At 36.1% G+C, this 19989-nt stretch overlaps 2 protein-coding genes across 4 annotated transcripts in view; one reads left to right on the top strand and one right to left on the bottom strand.

Moving 5' to 3' along the window:
* Positions 1–3251: 3251 nt before the first annotated feature.
* On the bottom strand, positions 3252–14503 carry hhla2b.1 (HERV-H LTR-associating 2b, tandem duplicate 1). 2 transcript variants are annotated; one of them, XM_067435056.1, is made up of 8 exons: positions 14240–14503; positions 13144–13240; positions 12302–12610; positions 9664–9942; positions 9137–9460; positions 5323–5430; positions 5170–5229; positions 3252–5082 (listed from the first exon to the last, which is right to left on the bottom strand). In XM_067435056.1, exons 2-8 carry the CDS (start codon positions 13214–13216, stop codon positions 5009–5011), a joined length of 1227 nt encoding a protein of 408 aa, XP_067291157.1. In that variant the 5' UTR covers positions 13217–13240; positions 14240–14503; the 3' UTR covers positions 3252–5008. The 2 variants fall into 2 exon arrangements, with proteins under 2 accessions (XP_067291157.1, XP_067291158.1); XM_067435057.1 differs by lacking the exon at positions 14240–14503 and having other exon boundaries at positions 13144–13579.
* LOC137063782 (gamma-aminobutyric acid receptor subunit rho-3) overlaps positions 7913–19989 on the top strand; it is a 24215-nt gene continuing 12138 nt past the window's right edge. Inside the window, exons 1-2 of one of the 2 annotated variants that reach the window (XM_067435054.1) lie at positions 7913–8334; positions 17507–18152. In XM_067435054.1, coding sequence (XP_067291155.1) covers positions 18013–18152 — 140 coding nt within the window. In that variant the 5' untranslated portion in view covers positions 7913–8334; positions 17507–18012. The remainder of the gene's footprint in view (positions 8335–17506; positions 18153–19989) is intronic. The other variant, XM_067435055.1, reaches the window with a different exon arrangement.

Raw genomic sequence — 19989 nt, 5'->3', positions numbered from 1 at the left:
GATCCGCGGGAAGTTTGAAAGTTTGAGAGCGAATGTTGCCAAAAGGAGAGGAAGGTCTCCTTCGAAGTTGTGGAAGTTCCTTGACCGTTGAGATGGTGCTCAGTGCCTTTCCGCCGTGGTCCGGGGACTGAGTAACGGAGAGCGCCGACTTCAAAGGAAACATGTTACTACACCTCCAAGCCAGGGCCGAGGCCTCATGGCGAGGGGTGAGCTGGCTTCAGAGGACGGGAGGAAAGGTCCGAGGACGAGTAGAGAAGAACCCAAAGAAATGTTTCCACTGTCTTTTAAGACAATTAATCCACACCTCTCCTGAGGTAGCTTGACCAATCCAGAGGGTGAATTCTGAGCGGGAAAGATTCTCTTTGTCTCTGTTTACTACCCACTTTGCATGTTTTATCAGGTGTCATAAAGGGTGTCGAGTTTATACAGTTTTACTCCCAAGTTTTCTAAACGTACTAATGATACATTTCATAATCCTATTCTGTGCATCGTTGATTAAGACAAAGAGGGAGGAATATTTAGCTATCAAACACGTTATGGCTGGGAGATATTAAAGCAGAGATACATTCTTACACAGGAATACAAGCATTTAAAATGAAATTACATTGTTCATACATCGTGACTATGTTGGCATGACATAGGGAGCATACATACAGGGATATATCATATACATTCTGGAATAGTTTAATTGAAGGCTGCATAAAGAAAGTCTGTGTGTGTGTGTGTCTCTTTGTGTGTAAGTGTATGTGTATTGGAAAGTCTCATGTCCCTCTCTGTCTGAGATTTTACAGATACCGATCGCTATTGGACCACACTTGCCGATAACAGATTAATCGACCGATGGTTTTTAAAAAGATACTAGATTCAAAAATAATAATAATAATAATACATAAAAAAAACATAAAATTGCATTTGTAAATATGAATATATTAAAACGAGAAGTTCTAACAGAAAATAACTAAAACATTAAAATGTTACAAATAAATGTTTCTTTATAACCTAACATGTGCAGTATGTGAATGTCAGGTAAAAGACTGCAAGTCCCATTTGTTAATGTAAAACATGTGGGACCGTGTACTGTTTTATATAGTCTAATCCAGTTATCACTGACTACGCCAAGAAAATATGAAAGGAACACAGGTCGGTGGTGTAGTGAAAAAGACAGAGTCGTGTCATCCAATAAACAAATGAATAATTTTATTTAAAAGACAGAAAGTTGAAATGTTTCATTGGCATTGTTTACAGTTTTTCTCGATTGCTTAAACACTATAACCAGGCTTTTGAACTAAAATTTCAAAACCATAACGCCATTTATCAGAAAGCACACCCATTTCACTAAACTATAAACACTATTCCCTGTTTTGACACATGAGTCAGATTTGTTGAACTGTCACTGCAAAACTCTACACACAAATCCCTTAATTTCCCATTGCCTAGACCATGTGGTCATTTAGAAAGCACTAGCATTCAATATTGTTCACTCAAGTCAGCATAGTTTCAGCTCAATTAGCACACAATTACCCAGGTGAAAACACTAAGAGTCAAAATTGAACACACATCAATCAGAACTTTCAAGATACATAAAAGTGCCAGAGTCAGTTCATTTGAGATTTGGAACAATGGATCCTCAAAGAAATGAAGGAAGAGGTCGAGGAGGGAGAGGAAGAGGACGCCCTAACGAAACAAAAATATATTGCAGTATATTGGAAAATATCATGTAATACATTAGGCAATATATTCACATATATGGGATTTAATATTTATATTCTCCAATATATTACAATATATGAAAGCGGCAATCATTTGTATATTTTGCAATATATTACAGGACTATATAATATATTGTATTATACCATCAATATATTATTCCATGTATTTAATATATATTTTAATATATTTCAAAATAGTATATTGGTAAATATATTTTCCTTTCGTAAGGGCGTGGGTGGTGAAGGAGGAGGAAGAGGACATGGTGAAGGAGGAGGGAGAGGAGGAGGAGGAGGAGGAGGAGGAGGAAGACAAGCAGTCTCGGATGAAATTAGAGCCAGTTAAGTTGATTATACGAGAGAAGTGCCAATCATATCCATATTTCACATTTTATCATAAGTGTGGGGACATGTACTGGTCTTGGTCTTGACTCGGTCTCGGCCCTTCAAAGTCTTGGTCTTGTCTTGGTCTCGGCCCTTTAAAGTCTTGGACTTGTCTTAGTCTCGGTTTAGGTGGTCTTGACTACAACACTAGTGGAAAGTGTATGATCGAGAACCTTATATGCTTGTTCACCTCGTCCAGGCCATGTGTCAGTAGATGTGTGCCAGGGGTGGATCAGGCATGCAAGAGGATTTTACCCCCGCTGCCAGGCTAGGGCTAATATAGCCTGTGATGTGGATGAGATTCTCTGGCCTGACCCAGACCAAAGAAGCGAGGCTGAGGCGGAATACATTTTTTTGTTTTTGTTTTTTTTGTACTGTGTAGTATGAATGAATGAATAAAAATGTGCCAATGTATCCATTGGTTGTGTCTTTTGTTCATCATGTGAAAAGGTTTGAGAGGAGGGGAACCACAAGTAACATAACTTACCAGTTTTGGAAATGTTGTTTTGAATTTATTGCACCAGTGTGTTAGACTATGTTGTAGTGTGTGTGATTTTGAGGGATTGTGTGTCTTGTCTGAGGGCAGAGTTTGGTTTTTCAGCAAGAGTGAATGGTTTTGAGTGTAGAGCTTCATTTTGACCTGAAAATAGGTTGTTTGGGAAACTGGGTGAGACGTTATGGATTTGTGTTTATAGTTTTGAGAATATGAGGCATAGTTTCAAGAAATGTGTTTAAGCAATCGAGAAAAACTGTAATCATGGTATAAATCACTAGCACGTTTTTTGTAACAATACTAAACATATCAATGCTTGTTTTTAGAAAAAGACTTCTCCAATCATGCCTGATTCAGACACTGCATCAGATCAAGCAAACATCACAAACACAAAGAACAATAATGTACTGTTTCCACCAAATAAATAAATGAACAAAGAAAACAAGCTTAGAGCTTACCTCAGGGGCGGCACAGTACATTTCTCAGAGCTCTCGTAGGCTACTGTGTAATGACAGCGCCAACTTCACAGACACAAACCGGAAAAACTACAACCCCCCCCCCCCCCCCCCCGGAGCCATGCAAAGTACTTTTATGATGTTTTATTATAACATTTTTAATACATCTCTAATTGAAATTCTCTGAAAGAAGAAAGTCATTTGATGGCTTGAGGGTGAGTAAATCATGGGGTAATTTTCATTTATAGGTGGACTATCCCATTAAATAATGGTGCCGTATAACTGTAAAGGTAAAGGAATTATAATTTAAACATTTGTTTTTGGTTGGTTTTTTTTTTATATGAAAAAACGTTTTATTGCAGTTAAATAAAATACTATGATAAAGCTGCAAAGAGGTAGATCTATATACTTCAATATTGAGGGTGAGTAAATCATGGGGTAATTTTCATTTATAGGTGGACTATCCCATTAAATAATGGTGCCGTATAACTGTAAAGGTAAAGGAATTATAATTTAAACATTTGTTTTTGGTTGTTTTTTTTTATTTATGAAAAAACGTTTTATTGCAGTTAAATAAAATACTATGATAAAGCTGCAAAGAGGTAGATCTATATACTTCAATATTGCAAATATATGAGCCTTTCACACAGAAGTTTAAATGAGTGAAAGTTGATATTTTATAAGTAACGCCATAACTTGGCCTTCTTGCTGTAAAACAACAAAAAAACAAAACTGCATGCATTTTGCAGAATAACATTGTCTTGGTTGTGCTTTGGCTCTTATGAGTGAATGAATATGATTATTCTACTGCTCATAAAACATTCACAAGGCTTAAGGGGATAGTTCACCCAAAAATGAAAATTAGCCCATGATTTACTCTCCCTCAAGCCATCCTAAGTGTATATGACACCTATATGACACCTGTCTTTAAAAATGACTGAATGATCAAATTTAGTACTCTTATGGAAATTATATTTTGTAATTATCATTTAAATCTGACAAATTTTCAAATTGTTAGTTATAAATCAACATTTTGGTAAAAAATGTATGGGGTTTCAAACCAAAATGTGACTTTCTGTTACAAAACAGGGTATTGATTTCATAAATGTCAACTGTAGAAAACACCGGGACTTAAATCATGTTTATCAGGCATTTTGGGAGACACAACAAGCGAATAGGGAAAGAATTTACATATCAATGTTACTATAAAATATTAGATATTATTATGAAAATGTTGCCAACTATTACTCCCATTTTTACACTTCTTTTTTCATTACATGTTGCTACAAGAACAAATTAATTTGCAAATTAGATCCAGTGAATAGATACATTGCATTGAATGGGAAAACCCATGTATGGCCATTTTACCCACATACTGCATAAAGTTAAATGGTATATCAATTAATTCCATTATATTTTTCATAACATAGTTGAGAATCATTGAGCAAAGTTAAAAAAAATCCTGAAACCTGAGTCCCTGTGTCCGCATTCAAGGACATTATCATTTTTGAACAATATTTTTTATCATTATTGAACATCATTTGAACAATATCATTTGAACAATATAATTGGTCAATAACAAAACAAAAAAACAAAAAAAAGAGGAAAAAAAGGTTTTGGTTCTTACGCTCTAATTATGAAATGACATGAAAAATACTAACGTTACATTCAAAAACTTCCGTTTTCCTTGGTCTAAAGAAGTTAAAACAAGCCACAAGTTGAAGTAAAAGTTAACAGAAATGAAACACTGGATTGTTATTATGTCATGATTACTGTAAGTAGACATTTCCCTAACAATAATAATAATAATAGTTTTAAAATAGCCTATAGCCTAATAAAATAAAAATACTTCCCCCTCTTTTATCCTGACAACAAATCGATCACTTTTCATTATTTGAAGGAAGAACTGGAAGGTGGTTCAGCTGGAGTCCCATCTATAGATAGCCTACCTACACACTTTTCCTCCATTCTCACGCAGGTCTGTCGGCGATCTCTTCCGTTAAGCAGGTATCCTCAGATGGAGCTCCAATGTTTGCATCAATCACTGTAAGCATAGAGTGATCTGTGACGCAGTGAGAAGTAATCTATAATTATTACGTAGCTGTTACCATGGCTGTTACCACAAACAAACCTCTGATTGGTTGCATCTCTGCTTCCTCTACTTGGGTTTGACTTGATTTTGAACAGCCAGCTGGTTTGAAGAAGATATAATTGTTTGACAAATATTTTAAGTATAAGTATATATATTTCAAATAAATATTTAGGAGATTATGGTAATCCATACTTTTACATGTTATAGTCCATATGATTGCTGCGACTGCAGTGACTGCAAGGCCTGTGATGACAGTAGCAGGAATCCACCACTGGGTGGAGCTCTCGGACAGTTTTTGAGCTGCGACACAGAAACTTGTTGAACAGTCAACGAAATAAAAAGAATAAATACTTATTATTTTGCATTAAAGAAAGATGAATGAAATTTCAACATTGCTGAATAGCTGAAATAATCATCCACAAGATGTGTGTTCAAGTATGCCATGGTATTGCAGTAAAATCTTTTTTTTTTTTTTTTTTTTTTTTTTTACAGATTCGAGTTGGCCTAGCTCTTGTTTTATTAAGCAGTACATTTTCAATGTAGTGTTTTAATGTGCAGGATAAACCATTAAGTGTTAATTTTGGAAAAAAAATGGAAATAGTTTAAATCGTTTTTAATTATAGAAATGTGTGCATCACAGTTATACATGGTGAATTATGGTCTTATATGGTTTTTATTTGCCCCTTTCTGTTTAGTCAAAATTCGAATTTTCTTTTAGTTTGAATAATTGTTTTGAATTTAAGTGGCACGAGTGGCACCTTTATCTTTGATATCACTTTTTATTCTGCTTTGTAATGTCTTTTGCTTTTAAAGCCACACTTGGCTACTTTTGCTCTCGGGGTCCCCCTACAGTTTAGAAAAAATAATGTCCTCAACTACTGTCGTAAGATCTGTCATCCTACAACAGGGGATGCCATCGCGCGTGCATTTGTTGACATGACAACCCTGATAGCCCTGAACTAGTGATGCGTGGGTCGTCTCATAACCCGCGGACCCCGTATGTCTATTTAATGGTCGCGGGTGAGCGGCGGGTTGTAAAAATATATACAGTGGTGCGGTGCGGGCCTAATAACTTCATAAAAGTGGCACCGTGGGTCGGTGCAGCGCTAACAGTTCCCCTGAACACTGCAAGAGGAGTTCAGAGTTCTTCTGGCGTCGCGTGTGAAATGTCTTCATCCCAGGTAACGTTACAGTCAGTGGCATGTTTCAGCATGTCATATGAATATAATTTCATGTGTTTTATTTTTTTCAAACGCCAAATAATCACGATGCTCACGTTTACAAGCCAGCGTCATTATAGTAGTCTATTGGTTACCGTTTTACAGAATCTATATACTTCAGTTCAATGTTTGAGTGGTAGCTCACCGTAACAAGCATGACAGCATCGGTCGAGCAAACGCTGGTGACATGTTGATCCTCGTCCTGCCTTTAATCCCATCACTTTTTCGTTTCCTCTTATTGCTTTCCTCCAACAAAACCCTTTCTTTCTTATTTGTCTCTGCTGCTTCGGACATGACTATATTATCCGACAAACAAAGTTGGGCTCGCACGTCCGAATGTAAGGAAGTGTGTGTGTTGGTGGAAGTGACGTATATGCCATAAAGCAGTCGAATTTTGTAGTTCTTTTTGTTCTAGGGTTACTACCCGAAACCCGAAGTTTAAAAGTACGATTAAAAACGATACAGACCCCATCAGGCTATGGCAGACGTGTCATTCAACCTATTGTAAGTCGATTTATCATCACAAGAGTCTTAAAAAATATATTATGAAGGTTGAAAAGTTACCTAGTGCTAGGGTGACCACCTGCTAATAAGCCCAAGGGGGGACAAAGGGTATGTTTCTGAGGGACAATGTGGGACACTGCCTGGCGCGGCGGTGCCCCAACCCACGGGCAGATAGAGGTTTACCCATTTCTAGCACATAGCACCTTACATGGTATATTAATAATGCCCTATTCCCGTAAACATGTGTAGGCTAATTGCTGATGTATGCTCATGAATATAGGCCAACAAATGTGTATTTTTAACATAATATTTTGAACATTCAATGAATTGACAGATGCACTTCCACTTACAATTTACTTTAGCTAATTTACTTTACTTATTTTTCATTACAATTTATTCACTTTAAATCAATTATAATATAAAATTATAGGATTAACAGAAACTGAAGTCGCTCAACACCACAGGAACAGTAAAAAAAGTAAAGTTAACTCCAGTTCACGGAACGAGAAGGGGAGGATGGATGGTGAACTTCCATGTTAGTAAAGTCTGCACTGCAAAAAACAAAAGCATTCTTACTTAGTATTTTTGTCTTGTTTCAAGTCTAAATATGTAAAAATTCTTACATTAAGAAACATTTAATAGACATGTAAAAAATATTGTCTTGTTTTGGGAAAAAATAGCTCAAAATTAAGCCAAACAATCTGCCAATGGGGTAAGAAAATTATTCATGTTTTCTGTTTGAATTAAGATTATATTTCTTACCTCAATGCCAGATTATTTGTCTTATTTTAAGCAAAAACTCTCTTAGTTTTGAGTTATTTGTTCCCAAAACAAGACAATTACTTTTGCTTGATATTTTTTTATTTATATTTTGGCAAGAAACAAGACAAACATACTAAGAAAGAAAAGCATTTTTTGCAGTGTGAGTCTGTGTCGTTTGACATCATATTTTACTCTCCATGTCCGATTGAGAAAGGCGATTTGCAAAGGTCACAAAAAGCTCTCTTTTTTGAACACCTTTCAGTCACAAATATTAATTTTTCCAGTATTTCTTGTACCCACTCCTTCTCTTTTTAATTGATGATTGCGGAGCCTAAAGACTCCATTTTTCGAATAGGAAAGTGCGCATCTAAAAAGTTGTAAGTGTCTCTGGTATGCACGTGCATGCGCTGTCATGACAACAACGAAAAAGTTGACAACAGCAGTTCAACTGAGGGGTGGGTGTGGCAACAGTAGCATGCTGAACTGTCAAGTAATGTTGGTTTGGCTGCCTGAGGCACGAGGATATAGAGCGACCAACTTCTTTTTGAGCAAGCATTAATTATGCGTGACACGGTCTCAATTTGCGGGAGGCATGAATTTTGCTTCAAACGCTGTGCGTGCACGCGCTACGCGGGACGGGTGGTCACCCTACCTAGTGCAGCTTTAACAGACGAAGCCACTTCCTTACGTCATTCAGGAAGTGACATCACAAGCACTTGTAAGTATAGATGCATTTTAATCTTTCTGTGTGTTATCAGTTGGTTTGTCTCACGGTAAAATGTTTTATTACATTACAGAAATCTTAATGATACTATCAAAAAAATGTAAGAGTTAAACAAGTTGAAACTAATGCAAACTTGCTCTCAGTCACCTATTGAGCAACAACAAAGATAATATTTTTTATTTCCATCATGTTGTCCACTGTATCCATTTTATTGCCATTGTGAAAATAAGCCTAAGCTTGACCAGTGCATATTTATGAAAGTCAGATCCACTCTATTTAAGGAACAGAGCTTACAAGGTCATGAGTGAGCCTTTTATAAAAGAGCAACAATAGCTATAAGATATAGTAGTCTTAATTACATAATTATTTATTTATTATAATAGTGATATTTTCACTAGCTAAGCAACTGTATATATTAATTTAGAAGATTAATATAGTCAAATGCTATTATATAGTTCTGAATGTGACTAATCAGATTTCACAACCTGATCTCATGAGGAAAATGTTACTATTTTACAAGGTGGCAATTTCATATGAATTTGTATGATTTGGTTATTTGTATGAAATATGATTTGTAAAAAAGATCAAAGTCCATCCTTCCCCTAAACCTTATCGTTAGTGGGGAGTAAGTAGATCCTATTACATACATACATACAATACAAGATTGTACAAATTCATACAAATTAACCACCAATTTGCCAAAGTGTAAAATGGTTACAAAGTTATAGCTTTGTCAGTGTGTATGTGTTCTAAGGATACATTTTGTTATTGGTGAAATTTTACAGGGTGTTCTCACCAGTTACCGCCTGTATGATGTTGACTCTAGTACGGGCCTCATGTTTGGTCTGGAGAGCAGAGAGGATGCATGTGTAGGTACCAGTGTGCTCCTGTCTCAGTGGGCTGCGTAGCTGCAGTGAGCCGTCCCCACCTTGACCCCTGGGGGTCACCAGTCGTACCGTCTCCTTCCAATTGCTGGAGCCCAGCTGTGTAAGGCTGTCATAGGTGTAGACGCTTGAGGACTCGTGTCCTTTGCTGAAGGACCATGTCAGTGTGAAGTTCTGCAGGTTCCATGGGGCCACGCAAGGGATGTTGAAGTCCTGACCTTCGACGCTAAATATTTCTGTTCAATTGAAAATGGGTTAAAATACTAACCAGGTGCTATTTGAATGGCCAGTAAGGCAGGAGAAACATTGTGGTGAACTATGGTCTCTTGTATGCACGTAATTGTTTGGTTGGTGACGAAAATATTTGGTGATGCAATGTCATGTAATAATAATGATGATGAAATGCAATGTAACATGAATTTACTCGGTGAGATCAAACCTTTCTCCTGCAGCGATGTCCTCCATGTCTGAGACCTGTAGAATGATTGGATGAGGCAGATGTATGTCAGATCTTTCAGCTTCCTAATCTTGCTCTCCACCGAGTACTGGCCATGTTTGTCGGTTGTTTTGCGTGTGAAGGGTTGGAGGACGTCAGGCAGAACGGCTGGCTCTGTGAACAAGGTTACACGGGGAGCGGGGTAGACGCCTCGAGTGGAGCATGTGACTTCCTCGAAACCACTGAGACGTGTCGTCTCTAGGCTCACTGAGTGGATAGGGGCTGGAATGACAGGGTTATTTGTTTTTGTTAATGATGTCGTTATTATTTTTAAAGGATAGTTTACCCAGAAATGAAAATCCCGTGATTTACTCACCCTCAAGTCATTCTAGTTGTATTTGACTTTCTTCTTTCAGAAAAAAAAAATCTGAGTTATATTAAAAAATGTTTTGGCTCTTACAAGCTTTATAATGACAGGCATAACGTAAGTGTAGCATAGGTTCTGGTGACAAACGTGGAAGCACAGAGGATAGAGAAAGAGTTTGTGGAGTGTGTGGAGCAGTTTTATGATGGATAGATGCACTTGTATGCACTTCAAAACCGAAACAGCCATTCACTGTCATTATAAAGCTTGGAAAAGCTGTGATGTTTTTTAATAAAGCTCCGATTGTATTCGTCTGAAAGAAGAATATACACCTAGCAAATCCCCCAAAATTGGGTAAACTATACCTTTAAGTCTTTTACATTTACATTTATGCATTTGGCAGACGGTTTTATCCAAAGGGACTTACATTGCATTCAAGGTACACATTTTTACATTATTGTCAGTTCTTGCTTTCCCTGGAAATCGAACCCATGACCTTGGCGTTGCTAGCGCCATGCTCTACTGGTTGAGCTACAGGAAATCAAGTCTTCTATGATTGCTGTGACATAAATTATTACCTTTTTAAAAGCTTTTTTAAAGACACAGACCACATGTTGTCTATAATCCCTGACTTTGTTTGGACTGGGTCCGTGACAGTTTGGATAAAAGTTGTGAAATTATAAAAGTTGTACTTATGTTTTGCTTATAAATTTTGATCCTTGTGGTGTAGAAATGTAGTTGTGGTACATTTGTAGCCTGGATGCCATCTGAATTTAGCCCGTCCACAAAATGTTTAGGTCGGGCAGTTCGGTCTGGCCTTGCTCCATAGAGGTGTAATTATCTCTGAACAGAAACTGTTCGGACCAAAGAAATTATTAGGGCAGGCTTTAGACGATGACGGATAGATGATAAACAGTAACGTAATCAGGCACGTCATCAAAGGGGCTTGGATTATATTTGTTCAAATCTTAAACGGAGAGCTTGTTTGTATATGCGTTCACCTTCACAATTTCTATCAGAAATGATGATCATGTTGGGTAAGGACTCTGTGTATCATTAAATTGTTTTATTTTTTTACAACACCACCAAAGATCGTTTATTTCAGCATGCGTGCAGACAGGGTTGCCAAGTTTTTACATCAAAACCCGCCAACTACTAGCCCTAAAGAAACCCAATAGCTTCTCGGGGGGTTCTCCGGAAAAAAAAAAGGTGTTTGGGGGGTAAAGTGTGTGTTATTTTGGCAATGTTGCCTGCTAAAATTCACACTCATGGGTCTATATATCACATAATAGTCGCTTCAACCTGCGGACATAGAAAACAACCCGCGGAAAAAAACGCGGTCTTGGCAACACAGTGCAGTTGAGCTCTGTTGACGAGGCTTCGTTGCTCTGATTGGTTGTAGGTCTGTCCAATTGAGGTCTTTCCTGGTTCGGTTGAAACACGCCCATAATCACCGCCCAATGGAGCAGTTTCAGACTCATATTCTGAATAGAATTGAGTATGACCACGTCAGGCTAGTACATTTGAGTATTGAGTACTAACTTTACCCTGGTTGGGCATTTTGCTGTAATTTTTAATTTTGTTGTAAAATGTTTCATTACATAGACAACACTAATTTTCGCAATGCTGTCTTCTTATGTTTTCAGTGCTTTCTTGTTACAATGACACTGCCTCCTACTGTTTTATAGAATATAAGCATCAGTATTATGTTTAAGTAATTATATATTTCATTTAACTGCTTTCCATAAAAGTATCTATGTCCAATTAAATGTATTTGTAAAAGATCAGTAGACATGCAACTTGAACCAAAGTACAAGTAACACTTTATTTAAAGAGATAGTTCACCCAAAAATACTAATTCTGTCACCGTTTACTCACCCCCAAGTTATTCTAGTCCTGTATGAATTTCTTTCTTCTGCTGAACACAAAAGCAGATATTTTAAAGAATATGGGGAACTAAACAGTTGATAGACCCCATTGACTTCTATAGTAGGGGAAAAATACTATGAAAGTCAATGGGGTCCATCAACTGTGTCTTTTGTGTTAAGAAGAACAAAGAAATGCATACAGGTGTGGGACAACTTGAGGGTGCTATTTTGGGTGCTTATTTTGTCCCCAATTCAAGGTAAGGGCCATTATTAGAATGAAGTGATGGTAAAATTATTTTCTGTATTTTTTTCTGTATGATTGCTGACAGAATGCAATTTTAACATAAAATTCTAAACTTTTAACTTTATTTTTTTTTTTAAATTTTAGCATTCATGTGTGATAACCCACCTTCTACCTTGACTATGATGAAGTGCTCACTAGTTTCTCGACTGCTGGTGACAAGACACCTGTACTTCCCCCTGTCCTGTGGGCCGCTCTTCTGAATATGAAGAGATGCATTACCAGAGGAGACCACTTCAGTGAATAGTGACGTCCTGTTGTTGTAGTGCTGATCTGGCTGATCTAACAGGCTGCTTCCTTGTTTATAACTATGGATCAGAACATTCTGTCTAAACCAGTATACGATCTCATCTCCAACTGCTTCAAAGACACATGGTAGGACACAATCTTCTGAGAACATGCAGGTTATCTGGACATCTAGAGTTGTGGCGAAGGAGAAAATGACAGGTTTTTTTTATAAGGAAGTCAAGATGTCAAATAAGTTGTGTTGTCTAATCTTCAGTCACTCTGAAAGGTTAAGATAAAATCTGTTTATATGGATCAATTTGTTTTTAGGTACGTTTTTAGGTAAATACATTTTGAGATCTATAAATTGACCAGAAATATTTAGGTCATAGATCAAAAACAGGGCTGAAATGCTGGTTTTCCATGTTGACGATAAACATCAGACAATTAATCAGGCCAGTGTTTTGGTTGTCAGATTCAGTTTAAAGTTTTGTATGGCCGGTTTTTACTAAATATGTCAAATGTAAGTTACAGCTGAAAAATGCTATGCTATAAAATAGCTGAGCTCGGTTTCTTTTAGCTCAGCACTTTGGTGATGTAATAACCTCCTGGTGGGTCTGAGGCGATGAATTGGTCAATTAAACCAGGGAATCTTATGAAAAATGTTTTAGAGAAGCTGTGCGCGTAAAGGTGTTTTGTTAATTCTTGTAGTTAAAGAGTATTACCTGGAGCTTTCCCAGTTGTATCAGCAATAATCCACACCAATATCAAACAAGTCAAAGAATGTGCTGCTGACATTGCTCTCTTTTTTTAACTCTTGAACTATAGGAGAAAACAAAAACAAAATGGATGCACTCTTCTTGTATATTGGGTGTATAACAATAAATCATTATTAACTAGATAACTACTGCTTTCTGCCGGAATGTCAGAAGCATTGAAACTTTTAAGAATAAATCTTAATAATTTAGATATTTGAAGAAGCATATATGATGATTTTGATGTTACCCTTTATTTCTATGACATTTTGCATTAAGATCAAGCTTAATCCTCATTGTTTTTATCTTGTGTGAAATCTGTCAATCTCATTCTTTCTTTTGGAAGTAGAATCTTCCGAAATCAGGTACACTCTTGAGATAACTGGTGATATCAAAGCATTTGAAGACAGAATTCTCCTAACATGTACACTGTAAAAAATTATTTAGAAAAAAAGTTACCTGGTTGTCTTAAAATTTTGAGTTCACTGAAATTAAAATTTTGAGTTAATACAATGAAAATGTTTTGAGATTCGACAACCTTAATTAAAATATTATTAAAAGATTTTGTAAGCATATTGGGTAATTGTGTGCGTTTTATTCCTGATGATACAGTGAAACATGCCAAATTATGCTATTTCCATGATTTATCAAAATTTTTATGTGGTTCAGATACAATAATATTTTGAGTTTCTGTTTATTAAACAAATTTCCTTCATTGTATCAACTCAAAGTTTTAATTTCAATAAACTCACAATTTTAAGGCAACCAGGTTACTTACTTTTTTAAGTTAAACCAACAAAAAACAACCAAATTTTTTTACAGTGTACCAAGAAATTAAATTACATAATTAACAAAACAACTCGCACATCTCCGAATTAGAGCACAAAGCAATCAGATAAAATGATTCACTTCAGAATTAAACAAATCTCAAAAGCATTTAGTAGATAATAATGAAACTTAAATGATGCTCTCTCTGTCATTATTAGGTAATTAGAAAAGTATTGATGCTATTTTAGGCCCTCTAAGGCTTTAACTTCTGTGGTTATGATTCAAAAGGCAGACTCACGTGTGTGTGTTTTTGATTGTGGACGGAAGCCTCTTCTCTGATGGTGAACTAGACTCTGACTAGACTAACTTGTTTATTTTAAGAAAACACACTTGTATCAGTGTAGGCCTGCCGCTTTAGGGCTGTTACATGAATGGGTGGAGTTTAAAAAAAAAATTATTGAGTGCAAAACACGTTTTGACTCAAAATATGGAATGTTCTAAAAACAATATAGGCCTACCTGTAAAAGGCATAATTGATGAACCCCAATTCATTTTATTTTTTGGAGAGGACATAACAAAAATGTTTGGGTGATATCTTTTATTTATTGTTTTATTTTTAAATGTAAGGAAATATTTAAATATTAAGATTATTTCATATTTATAATTTGTATTGGATTAATTTAGGGTGTCTTCATGATAGGCTTTTTTTAAGCTAAATGATTTATTTATTTAATATTTAGATTAAAAGTGAAAACCTGAACACAAACTTTCAAACGGGAGTATACATGTCATGGAACTTTAACAATATTTAATGAGTTACAGTAATATGTTTTCAGTTGTTGGGATGGCACTACAAGTAAATAGGGTAAAAATGAACAGTGACATTATTACACTCATTATTGCAATATTTGTGTCCCTCAAACATGCTAATATAAAAATAGGCATAATATACATTATATAGTGGGTTTCACAAATGCACAAAGGAACCTTAATTAGAAGTAAAGCTGTCTGAAAATTTGTTTGTGCAATTTCTCCTGAAAAAAAATCTAATAAAAATTAACCATTAATTAAATTCAAATATTTTTTTCTGAAATATATGTATTCCACAATTATTGGCACCCCTTCATTTAATACTTTATGCCAAAAAGCTCTGGATCTTATCCTATAATGCGCAATAAGGTTGGTAAACATATGGCAAGAGATTTAAGACCATTCCTCTACAGAATCTCTCCAGATCCTTCAGATTCAGAGGTCCATGCTTGTGGACTCTTTTATTTAGCTCATCCCACAGTTTTTTTTTTAATGAGGATTGGGTCAGAGGAGTGCTATGTCCATGGCAAAACATCAGTGTGATGCTGGAAGATCAAACCATGGCCTAGTTGAAGCTTCCTGACAGGGTCTGTTGGTGCTTTGAAATTTTATAAAACAGTGTATCCTAACAAGTTGTCAAGGGTCTTTAGAAGAAAACGAGCCCCAGAGCATTAAAGATCTACTACCATACTTCACAGTGGGTGTAAGGTACTTCTCTACATGGCTATGTTTCAGTGTATGTCAAACCTACCTCTGGAGTTTTTCCAAAAAGCTTAATTTCGGTCTCACTGGAATCCCAGTTACAGCTGGTAAACTGTAGGTGTTGTTGTGTGTAACCTTCCTAAACAAGTTGTTGTTTTAATATTGGGGTCTAGTCATACTTTTGGAGACTTTTTGACCCCAACTACCATCTGCAACTCTCCAACTTTGATTTAGTTAGGCGACTCAAACCATCCTCCTCAGTGCGTGTGGGGCCAATATCTTCAGACCATCTCCAATTGATTTAAACAACAACCTTTTGTCGCACCGGGAATTTCCTATAGCGATGGATGACTATAGGAATTTGGCCTGTGTCACTTTATATTTAGAACCTAGTGAAACAGAAAGTCATGACTATTGCTTAAGTGTTCCTGATCACTAAGGTGAACTTAAAAACACACCATATTGGGAACATACTTCAGTTAGATTTGTACTTATTAGAATGTGTAGGGGTTACAATAATTTTGTCACACATAGGAGAAAACAAGTGACAACCTCCTACGGTCTCCCTTGAATCCAACATGGAAGTGACTTAAAATGCAATTCATCGAATGGCTGCTGGAGTCAGGCGCCAAAAAGGAGTCAAAGCTGTATCTTCCCTCATGTTAAACTTTACAGCAGAAGAAAACATGTTTACAAAAAATGGTTTCGGTCTATACAGCTATTTTTGTCCTTCATGACAACTGTGAGGGGTTGAAATTTGCATTTTTTCAAATAACTCATTTGTTTAAATTATATTAAGTCTCAAAGTTCTGCATAATTAAGGTCATGGTCACTTGAGTGACAGGTGGATTGCCACTATGGTACGCTAGGTGGGCGTGGCTTCAGCAACAAGGCACCTCAACTCCACCCACATCCCGCCTCTTTGCCCATTTTCAGTTATCCGTGAGTGACGCAATGCCAAGATGGCAACGGCTGACTTAAGGCTTCAAAAATGCTCTTCAAAAACCTACAACGTCACGGTCACTATATGTCCATATTTTTTTTACAGTCTGGGAGAATACCATATTTACATTCCACATATTTTGTGCAAATGAACTTAAATGAAAAGTTAGATTTGTGTGAATATTCTGAATAAAAGACTAGCAAAAGCACATTTTCAGTCAGTTTCGCTCATATTTATCAAGGTTGGTAGTTTTGCTGGATGCCATGACACTTAAGATCATTTGTAAGGGTCGCTCTTCTTTTTCCTGTAATGGAAGTGATCTCTCCTCGTTTTCTTTGATATGTTGCCAAGATCCTCTTGCGAAATGGTTAGCTAACCAGTGAAAGTCAATGCAGATACAGTATCTGTGAGGATGTAGCTCGTCTCTGGTGCTGATCAGGCCGTAATCCACCAGATTAGGCAATGCACTGGGATTACTGGACACAGGGAGTCCGCGATTGGTTTATGATTTTTTTTCACTTTGTATCTGTCCATCCTATGATCTTGCTCTCTCTCTCTCTCTCTCTCTCTCTCTCTCTCTCTCTCTCTCTCTCTCTCTCTCTCTCTCTCTCTCTCTCTCTCTCTCTCTCTCTCTCTCTCTCTCTCTCTCTCTCTCTCTCTCTCCCATCCCCCTCTCTATGCTTCTGTAATGTAATTGATTGTGTTAATGTGATTTGATTGGTTAGTCCCTGAGCTTTTTATAATAATAACTAATGATGGAATCTGCCTGAAACTGGAGCAGATCATCAGGTGATGCCAGAGCGGCATTCCACAAAACAGATCAACACAGATACAATCTTTTAACCAGGAATACTACCTTCAAAGGTCAATTTGCTGTTATATTTATTCTTGGATGTCTAATTTGCAAATCCTATCTGGACCACATATTGTTTTCTTTGAAACAAGGTGAACAAGAGGACAGGATTACATAAATTTACGTCAGTGCAACTTGATGTTTAGGTTAATCTTATTGTCTTATATTTGTTCGTTGCTTGGTTTTCCACCTCTCAGCATCAGGGAATGAAGTGTATGGACATGAGTGGACAGGTTTGACATGCTTATCTTCAACAGAGACAGAACAATAACTCCTGGCATACATGTGGAAATCCCGATTAGAGATGGTCCCAGCCCACTGTGTAGGTTAACAGAAGATCCAGCAGCTACAGATAAGAGGATTTGAGAGGCATTAATGTCATTCTTTTATTACTGTAAAAATAAATTCCTATTGATTTATGTTTGGGTGACAAAGCAGCACCGAGTTGACGGCATCAGGGCATTGTCTGGACCAACCAGACACATGCTGACACACAGTCAGCTGAAGTATTCGGTGATGGAGGCTGAATATATGCTGTAAGATAATCCAACAAACGAGATTTCAGAATTACAATTCTACTGGGACGAGTGTGAACATCATCAGGACTACCGTACCGTTTCCCAGCGCCCTCTCGTTGAGGTTTGCTGGGGATGGCCAGACCCAGGAACCATCCTGCCTTGGCTCCGTGGAAGATTTTCTGGACCCCAGCTACAGAACACAGAAACCCAGAAGAACAACAGATCTTCCGTCATCGTATTTGGCCATGAAGCTGGTTCTGCTGACCCTCAGGCTGTTGTGCCTTGCTTGTCTCTGGCCCGTCACCCTGCTCAACAACCGCTACCCTAGCCGTAAGAAAAACAAGGATGTTTACTTGGTTGAGCATGCCAAACATCGATTCAGAGGGTGAGTTATGAATATTCTAACTCTTTTATTTTTGTTCTGTATGGTTTACCATTCAAAAGTTTGGGGTTACACTTTATTTGGTAACATTATTTTACATGTCCTTACATTTACCATAATCATAACAGTAAATTACAGGTATGCATAATTACATTCAACAAACATTAATGTAATTATGCATACCTGTGTTAAGGTTAGTTGCATGTAATCATGTACATTTAATAATAATTACTGTATCTATATGTAACGTGCAACAAGGACGCTTGTTCATAAATCAATACTTTTTTTTCAGCAAGCATGCATTAAATTGATCAAAAGTGACGGTAAAGACTATTTCTACTAAAAAATACTATTTGAAATAAATGCTGTTGCTTTTGAACTTTTTATTTCTCAAAGACAAAAATATTAAGCAAGACTGTTAACAACAAGAAATGTTTCTTTAACACTAAATCATCATAATCTGAATTTCTGAAGGATCATGTGACACTGAAGACTGGAGTAATAAAGCTGACAATTCAGCTTTGGCATCACATCACAGGAATAAATTACAATTTAAAAAACATTATAAAAGAGTTATTTAATTTGTAATAATATTTCACAATTTTACTGTATTATTTTTCTCAAATAAATGCATATGGATAAGCATACACAACTTCTTTTAAAAAAACACTGAAAACCTCCCAACCCCAAACTTTTGAATGGTAGAGTATAATATGTTATACAGCTTATTTGACACATAAAATGTTACTATTTTATCTTAAGCAAATTGGAACATTTCTCTTGTGTGATGTTAGTTTAAAATGATCCTAACATTGATTTCTTTTAATAGGGATAATAGAGAATAAATATTACATCAATTTTGCATTAATATGTTGCTAGTTAATTGTTTGCCAGCGTGGTTCAATGTGTGAACAGATGGGCAGTAATTAGGAAAGAGTAAATATGGGGTTTAATTAGAGTGGAGGACACCAGAACCAGTTGCTCTGTCATTTAGCATGTGGCTTGACTAGAAAATAGTGCTTTATTGGGGGATTTCTGATCAATGTGCCTGTCATTAAGCACTAAGGTGCTATACGGGCTAATACAAGTTAGATAAGCTGCCTCCAATTGTGAGAATCAGTGTTATTTTGGCATCATTGATATACTATTATGTTTTTTTTAAATTAGATTTTACTTTGCCTTTTATGATTTCCCTTTTGTTTTAGTTAAAGTTTTAGTAATTTTGTCGGTTTTTAAAATTGAAAAAAGCCTACATAGCTTTTATTAATTGTGTATTTATTAGTTTATTTTATTTTAATTTTAGTTATTTAATTACTTCAATTTACAGCCTTTGCAAATATCTAAAATAAAATAAGTTTCAGTTAATGTTTATTTTGTTTTACTTAGTGCTTGCAAGTCGATTAATCATGATTAATTGCGATTAATCACACCCAAAATAAATAATATATATATATATTTGTAATTATAATGTTTATATAATTATATTATTTATAATAAATGTATAATGTAAAAAGAAATACATAAACATACAAAGTACACACAAACATATTATATAAACACAAGCTTTTATTTTGGATCCCATTAATCGATTTGACAGCATTTTAGTTACTGTGTTCTTCGACAACAAGATTTTAGTTTGTTAACTATAATAATCCTGAATTGAGACAATAGCATAAAGAAGGGCAGAAAGGTTGAGTTGTAAAGGGACAAACAATAATAGTTATGATCTAAAACTTCCATGGATCATTGAATTTCCTCTGTAATATGTGTCTAAATGAGAAATAAATTGAGGTTTTAATCTATTTGTTGGAGGTTTCTATGTTACAACAGCGTAATGATT

The sequence above is a fragment of the Pseudorasbora parva genome, chromosome 24 (assembly GCF_024679245.1).
Source record: "Pseudorasbora parva isolate DD20220531a chromosome 24, ASM2467924v1, whole genome shotgun sequence".
Lineage (NCBI taxonomy): Eukaryota > Metazoa > Chordata > Actinopteri > Cypriniformes > Gobionidae > Pseudorasbora > Pseudorasbora parva.
Note: the sequence above shows the minus strand (reverse complement) of the source record. Positions and strands in the feature narration are given on the sequence as shown.